This window comes from Lactuca sativa, chromosome 7, assembly GCF_002870075.4.
Source record: "Lactuca sativa cultivar Salinas chromosome 7, Lsat_Salinas_v11, whole genome shotgun sequence".
In the NCBI taxonomy this organism is placed as follows: domain Eukaryota; kingdom Viridiplantae; phylum Streptophyta; class Magnoliopsida; order Asterales; family Asteraceae; genus Lactuca; species Lactuca sativa.
This window is the reverse complement of record NC_056629.2, coordinates 65,915,476-65,923,753: the sequence shown is the minus strand read 5'-3', so window position 1 is coordinate 65,923,753 and position 8,278 is coordinate 65,915,476. Positions and strand designations below refer to the sequence as shown.

The following is an 8,278-nucleotide window of genomic DNA, read 5'->3' as shown; positions in this document are numbered from 1 at the left end:
GGGGTGAAGGTCGGTTGCACCTAATCCCACATCGGATTGGAAGGAGAATGAAGCATTTCCTTATAAAGGGTGTTGATACCTTCCTTGTCACAACAACGCGTTTTAAATTTGTGATGGCAGCAGATGCCATAAGAACTCTACAGTTAAGCTTGTTAGGGCGAGAACAATCCAGGGATGGGTGACTCCCTGGGAAGTTTTAACGCCGAGAGCCCAAAACGGACAATATTGTTATACGTGTCGGAGGGGGATGTTACAATTTATAACATAATGTGAAAAGATCACATACATCTATCCATGATTTAATTTCAAGATGTTACATATTAATCCTTGAACTTTATTAGCTTCTAGTTAACTCATCATCTTACGATGAGTTAAGAGCATCTACAATGCAAGCTTTTTGAAAGTTTTTTACCATTTGAATAGGTCAATTAAAGAAAAATGACTTCCTAGAAAACGGGTTTTTAAGCAAAAGATTTTTATCCAACAATTCATTCTCAAAAGATGATAAAATTTATTAAAAATTTATATGCTCTAATAAATTAGTTGTTTATGTTGATCTTTTGTCATTTTAAGCTTAAACTGTATTGTGAGTGTAACTAGAGTCTGTCCAAGCATTTTAGAGGCCCAAGGCAAAAGACTAAAAAAAGGCCCTTAAACTTATATATATTAATGCTTAGACCATAGGGTATGTTGAGTAAACATAGTTTACTTTTTGAATGTCACTTCAGCTTTCCCTCACTCTCATTTTTGTCACCAAAAGGTAGGAAATTGTCATCTTTTATTATCTTTAATTCTTTTTATTTTTTTAAATATTGTCTACAAATATTATACTCTTTTGTAGGGAATTAAAAACCAGCATTTTAATCTACTTTTTATAATTATTTAATATATATATATATATATATATATATATATATATATATATATATATATATATATATATATATATATATATATATATATATATATGGGTAAAGTGAACATACCCATACCTAAGGTTGTGTACCCGATCCTTAAAGATACGTCGTTTGGTTAAATGATTTAATTCCATTCTTAATTTTTCTAGATTATATCGATTCCTCCTCCCTTCTCTCTTCAGGAAAGTTGCATCGCACCTCTTCCGTCATTCTACACCTACAGAAGAACAAAACCAACATCTCTCATTCTCATATAGAACTACGATGGCCATCGAACCCTACACCTACGCTGATTTAGGGATTCAGACATCGCGCCACACCAATTCGTAGATTTGAACACCGATTTATCTACCACACATGAATTCATTAATGAAGACGACGATATGAACAACTGTCAACAACCCTAACTGCACCGATAATGCCTCACCTCCCAGGGCCGGCCCATGGGCTTGGGCAAGCTGGGCGACCGCCCCGGACCCCCAAATGCCATAGAGCCCCCATTTTATATCTCTTATATTAATTGTATTGCATTAGCCCATTAGGTTTAAGATTTATTGGACTGATTATTATTGAAGCCCAATACTACAATACTCCCTCTCTTATCAACGCGTTGTCAACCAAAAAGAAAGCGGGAGGAAGACTGGAATCGGGAATGACCGGGCGTGCGAGAGTGTCGACTTCCAAGGCGCAATTAAATCTTCAACGATCGGCTATGGAAAATCGAAACGTTTTCTCCGGATTCTAAGGTAAGCAATGGTCTCAATAATCAGATACTTGTATTTCTTCTTCAGTTTGAATTGAATCGATCTCTTATTTCTTCCCCAATTCTCCCTTTTCTAATTTTCAATTTGGCGAATTGGCAATTTAGTACATCTGATTGCTTCTCCTTCTACCGATTTCTTCCCCAATTCTCCCCTTTCTACCGATTATTGCCTTCTATTTTCGATTTTCAAGTTTAATTTTTTTTTCTGCAATAGAACTACACCACAGGCGAAGACAAGATCACTTGAAGAAGCATTAATCCCACAAAATCGTTGTCTTTATTTGTATCTGTAAGTTCTCGGTTGTGAATCTTCTTCTTTATTTGTATCTGTAAGTTCTAATTTCTAGCATTCATATTTCTTATTTTTTTATGATTTTTTTTATGAATCTGATATTCATAAGTTTATTCTATGTAGAATCAATCCAGGAAAATGACCTCTAATTATGTGATTATGAATGCTTGTAAGTCACTAACTCTGATTTTATAACTGTAAGTAGCCTTCTTGGTTTTTTTGAGATAATTTGTTATTCATTTGCTTAATTTCAGTTGTTTAATGTTAATATTTTAATCTGATTTCTTTTTTTTTAAACTTCATAATTTTCTGTTGTAGCTGTGGGGCTTTTTCAATTGGCATTTGCTTAGAGGTTATTTAAAGGCTTACAGCATCAGTAATTTACCAATTACCATTAAGGCATCACTGGCAGTAGGTACAAAGAACAAGAACCCATCTTTTATTATTTGTTATCTGTTTGCTTGTTGTTTGCCTGATTGCCTCTTATCACTCTATTAAATATGCATCCTAGAAAGTATATATCTAGAAGTGAAAAACGAAAGAAAAAACAAAAAATTGAACAAGATAATGAAACTCAAAAAGGGTATATGCACAAGTTTTTAAAAAAAAAATAGTTCTGCTAATGTACAAGTAAATCAACAAGATAATCTCACACATGAAACTGTTTTTAATGAGAAAGATAATGTCTTGAATGAAAATGTTTCTACAGAAAAATTTCAAATGAAAATGTTGATTTTGATGATGAAAATATTAATAATGAAGATGTTAATGTCAATAATGAAAATGTTAACATTTCAAATGAGAATGAGAATGAAAATGTCATGAATGATAACAATGAACAATTTATTCCACCTTTAGATATATATGATCCTAGTAATTTGGAAAATCTTGACAATAACTTAAGAGATATTTTGATTGAAAAAGTGGCAATAAGAGAATCAAATTTTGTATATCCTAAAGATAATCTATCTAAACATTTTTCTTATGCTTCTTATACTAGAAAGTTAAGTAATGGTGAGACGAGTGATCGAAAATGGTTAATTTACTCAAAAAAAAGTTGATAAAGTGTTTTTAGTTTTTGTTGTAAATTGTTTAAACCTAATAATTATGTTACTAAAATTTCTTTAGCGAATGATGGATTTAATGATTGGAAACATTTATTTGATAGACTTAAAGAACATGAAAATAGTTCCCAACATCTTTTTTGTATGGATTCTTGGGATGAACTAATAGCAAGATTGGATAAGAATAAAACAATTGATAAAGATTTACAAAATAAAGTTTTAACTGAAAAATAACGTTGGAGGCAAGTTTTAAAAACAATAATTGCTGTCATTAAATATTTGGCAAAATATAATTTGGTTTTTCGAGGTTGTAACGAAAAACTTTTTCAAGAATCTAATGGTAATTTTTTGGGAGCAATTCAAATGATGGCAGAATTTGATGTTATAATGCAAGAGCATGTTAGACACATAGAAAATCACCAAACTCATCTTCATTATTTAGGACACAAAATTCAAAATGAAATCATTTCTATTTTAGCTAATGATGTCAAAAATTCTATAATTAATATTATAAAAAAAAATCAAAATATTTTTCTATTATCCTTGATTGCACCCCCGATGTTAGCCATCAAGAACAAATGACTCTTGTTATTTGATGTGTGAACATGTCTAATAATAAAATAAAAGTTGAAGAATTTTTTTTAGAATTTTTAAAGGTAGAAAATACATCGGGTTTAGGACTTTTTAAAGAATTATTAAATGCAATTAATTCTTATGGTCTTAATATTGATGATGTAAGAGGACAAGGTTATGATAATGGTTCTAACATGAAAGGAAAACACTAAGTTGTTCAAAAACAATTACTTGAAATTAATCCAAAAACATTGTTTATGCCATGTGCTTGTCATAGTCTTAACCTCACGGTTAGTGATATGGCTCATTCTTGTGCTAAAGCCATTTCTTTTTTTGGAGTTTTGCAACACATTTTTGTATTATTTTCAAGTTCAACCAAAAGATTGTCAATATTACTTGATAAAGTCCCTAACTTAACGGTAAAATCTTTATCTAATACATGTTGGGAGAGTAGAATAAAAAGTGTCAAAGCCATTAGGTTTCAAGTTCCTCATATAAGGGATGTCTTGATAGAATTAAGTTCATCATGTGATGATGCAAAGTCTAAAAGTGAAGCTGAAAGTTTAGTTAATGCTATTGAAAGTTATGATTTTTTACTTGGTATGGTAATTTGGTATGATATTTTATTTGCTATAAATAAAGTTAGTAGAAAAATGCAAACCAAAACTATGTGTATTGATGCCACAATTGATCTATTAAAAAGTATGATGACATTTTTTTAAAATTATAGAAATGAAGGTTATGCCATTAGTATCGATAACGCTAAGGCCATTGCATCGGATATGGAAGTTGAACCTATATTCCCAAAAAAACGCCAAATTACTAGAAAAATACAATTTGATGAAATTAATTGTGAAGATGAATTACTATCACCCAAAGAATCATTTAGGATTGAGTATTTTATATATATTGTTTAATGTGGCAATTGCGTCATTGGAGAGTAGATTTGAGCAATTAACAAACTTTGAAAATATTTTTGGATTTTTATATGATTCAAAAAAGTTAAAGTCATTGGATGATATTGAACTTAAAAAAAAGTTGTGTTATTTTTGTAAATAAGTTTACTCATAATAACTTATGTGATGTGGATTTAAATGAATTTTTTATGGAACTTTAAGTATTACAAAAAACTTTGCCAAATGTTGTTATGTCATCGGTTGAAATTTTAGAGTTTGTCAAAGGTAAAGATTGTTATCCAAATGTTTGTATTGCATATAGAACCTTATTAACCATACCTGTTACTGTAGCATCGGCAGAAAGAAATTTTTCAAAACTAAAATTATTAAAAAAAATTATTTGAGATCATCAATGTTACAAGAAAGATTAAATGGTTTGGCTATGTTATACATTGAAAAAGATTTGTTGGATAATATTAAACTTAATTCTATAATTGATGACTTTGCATCTAAAAAAGCTCGTAAATGTAAATTTTTTTAGTTTTTCTTTGATATATTTATGTATTAGGGTTTAGAGCATGTTTTGGCTTTTTTATTTTATTTTTTTATATTAATAGTTTATAGGTTGTTTGGCTTATGGGGCCTGTCCCGAAGTCTTTTCTTTCTATATATGGGGAGTCCCCAGCCTTCAATTGTATTTTTTTTAATTAATAAAATTTCCGAAGGTGTTAGCCCTTTTTTTTTTAAGAAAAAAAAAACAGTATGAGGGCCCCAATTTTGTTTTTGGTCCGGCCCCATTTTGTCTCTGTCACCTCTCATCCCTTACCAAAATTGTAATTTTATCTCACCAAAGTCATAATTTACTACCTCTCATCCTCTTGTATGTCCCAAATCTCAAATAGGAATTGATAATCACTAAATTGGAACTCTTGGCACATCAATCCTCCTTGACTTGGAAAAAGCTCGGGATTTAAGGTAATAATTGTTGTTCCTTTTTGTTCATTGAATCAAAGCATAAAAGCGTGGCGTATTTGGATGAAGTATCTTATCTTCTTTCTTCGCCTCTGAAAGCCATTCGTATAATTTCTTGTGAATCTCCTTTTGGGCTTTCTTCATTCGCATGTTTCGAGTTTCAACTACAGTCAACTCTTTAGTGCTATCTAGCCTGTTCTCATTCCTAATTTTATATGCCACATTGACGACCAGGGGTAGGGGTGTTTGTCCCTTAATGATATTGCTTGATTGAATCCATTCCTGATGCTGTTGGTCCTGGTGTGCCGATTTCTTATAAATAACAGGTGATATATTGTTAGCTATTCATATTGCATGGAAAATAGCCAAAACTTGTGGTGGTTATGTGGGACTTTGGTAGTTTTGAAGTTGTACGGTTTGCAAAATTGTTTACACCAAGGGATGTTGATGGAAGTCCTCCTTTGGTTATAGATCAATCTTTTAGCCTAATCAGACAACAAATTCCATACTTCAGAAATAAGTTTAAATGCACTAATATATTTGTTTTTATCAGCCAACTTTCTGTACTATTTCCTGATTGTCGAGTATCCAGGCTGGATGAAGTATGTTTTGAAAAGTTTCAACAGTGCAGTTCGTTAACTTAATTTTTATTTTAGAGCAGGACATAAGTTAGAAGCTACCACTGAAAAAGCTCATGATTTCACTTAATACCTGTTGTTCCCTTTTGTTTATTGAAATATGCAGTTTGTTGGTTTTTGAGAACTATTCCTTCCATGAATTTAATCGCAGTTTTAATAACACAAACTGGTTGAAAGTATCTTTGGTTTGTGAAAATGGCTTATGGTGAAGTTTAGATTTGTTTCTGTTTAATATGTTCAATATATTGTTCTTTAACATGATAATGATGATTACGTTGTTACATTTGATGGATATCAATGAAAGCCCTGTGTATGTTCTTTTCAAACCATCTGATGGAGGCTCGGCTGCAACACAATGTAACTCTAGAGTCTGGACATTTTTACCCTTTAATGATGGTGATTATGTTTCTATGTTTTGTGAAACTTTTATCATTTTATGTAGTGGCTTCTCACTTGACGGGGATACATAGTGATATAAAGATGTTCAATAGTAGAATTTGTGTGCTTTACCACTATCCGATTGTTATTGAGATTCTTTGCTATAGAAATGGCGGGAATACTTGAATAAATGGAAGAATTGTAGGAACTCTAGAAAAAGTTTGGGTTGTTGTATAGTGAATGGACCATGTATATGTTGATAGAAAATGCATAGAACAAAAGTTTTTTTTTTTTTTTTGGAGTAAGCTGAAATAGCAACCCACTTTTCATATTTATCCAAAATAGCAATGTAATTATTATTTTTAATCAAAATTAGCATTTGTTATTCTTCGGTTTTGTTCGCATTAGGTGGTGGATGAATTTATTTGAATTCTCTTTAATCCTACTCAAGACAATCATAATCTATATTATGTTGGTTAACCTTTAGTGTCTCATTAAACATCTGACATATAATGGAATTCGTATATGTTTATTTTGTATAATGCACTTGAAACAGATTGTATCATTGTATGAACAACTATATTAGATGTACAAGTTGGTTGTGCAATAATCAACTACAGAAAAACCGTATTGATAACCTACAATAGCCCAACATTGCAGGCATAAAACAATCATCATGCATGCAAACATAAGAAAACATATTGGTGTTTCTAGTTTTTACTTTTAAAGTTAAAATCAACATTTCCTTCAAATAAAAATTTCTTCAGCCATATACGAGCAAAATAGAATTTTAAGAATACAACATCAGGAAACAAGTTCTAATATATTGTATTGACCCCAAGTAAGCAAGATCAAATTGACTTGAGTAGAAAGCGCAACATTTTTTGCTACACCATGTATCTAATTAACCAAAGGGGTTAAAGGCTATTCATTAAATGATTATCCAAATCCACAAGATGGTGCAATACTGTGCTCACGTTATCCGAACATAAGACCTATAATCTAAGTATGTATAAGTTTGATTTCATACCTTCCAAGCATAAGTGGTAAGGAAAAAAAATAAAACCATAGACATTATTGATAGCTTTTTCCCCACAAATAATAGACTTCCAGAAACAATAAAACATGAGATCAATTACTTGGAAGTGCTCTGAAATTCAAAGACAGAAAACAAGGGATACAGTAGCAGGCAAGGTGAATTGCGATTTCTGTGAACTAAAATTTGCCACACTTTATCATTTTTTCGGGGAATCAAAGTTTCTGTGATTTTTTTTCCTTTAAAGGACCGATCAAACCCAATTTCTTGTGAGTTGCGATTTCTGAGAACTCCCTGAATTGAATTCCTTTGAAATCGGTTCTTGTTAATTCCAATTTCTTAATGATGATGATGGAATGAATCGAATCAACTTGTCGATGAGATCAGCATAAGGATGCTACGATAGTTTTTTTCTTTCTTTTTTTTAAATTCTATTTCTCTGAAATCGTTTTTCCTTTGACTTGCCATTTTTTTAAATCGTTATCTTTACTCTTTGAATTCGATTTCTTTGAAATCTTTTTGTGACATAAATTCGTATGATACGCAGCTGATCATGTTAGCAGGCGATCAAGGAGGACGAGAATTCGATGTTATCAGTGGTGTTTGTTTTAAATTTTAAAATGACTTCTACTTTTATCTTTTAGAAAAAGTTAAAAAGATGTTTGTTTAACTGAAAATGACTTTTCCAATAGAGTAAATTGAGCCTTTTGAAAAGTCACGATTATGTGACTTTTCCCAAATTTTCAACA

General features: G+C 31.1%; 1 protein-coding gene and 1 long non-coding RNA gene across 2 annotated transcripts; both read left to right on the top strand.

The window, feature by feature from the left end:
* The first annotated feature begins 1,181 nt into the window (after positions 1 to 1,181).
* LOC111882238 (uncharacterized) lies at positions 1,182 to 3,270 on the top strand. The gene is made up of 5 exons (XM_023878595.1): positions 1,182 to 1,243; positions 1,493 to 1,663; positions 1,895 to 1,969; positions 2,682 to 2,986; positions 3,101 to 3,270. The coding sequence occupies exons 1-5, from the start codon at positions 1,182 to 1,184 to the stop codon at positions 3,268 to 3,270; spliced, it is 783 nt and encodes a 260-aa protein (XP_023734363.1).
* Positions 3,271 to 5,223: 1,953 nt separating this feature from the next.
* LOC111882261 (uncharacterized) lies at positions 5,224 to 6,883 on the top strand. Its single transcript, XR_002847109.2, has 2 exons — positions 5,224 to 5,480; positions 5,712 to 6,883. It is a non-coding gene; the product is annotated as an uncharacterized LOC111882261 (long non-coding RNA).
* Positions 6,884 to 8,278: the final 1,395 nt, after the last annotated feature.

Excerpts from the sequence above, each read along its gene's own strand:
- LOC111882238 (XM_023878595.1), top strand. The coding sequence starts at position 1,182 with ATGGCCATCGAACCCTACACCTACGCTGATTTAGGGATTCAGACATCG. Across the intron at positions 1,244-1,492 it reads ACATCGCGCCACACCAATTC|CCCAATACTACAATACTCCC; the intron begins GTAGATTTGAAC and ends TTATTATTGAAG. Across the intron at positions 2,987-3,100 it reads TACTAGAAAGTTAAGTAATG|CGAATGATGGATTTAATGAT; the intron begins GTGAGACGAGTG and ends AAATTTCTTTAG.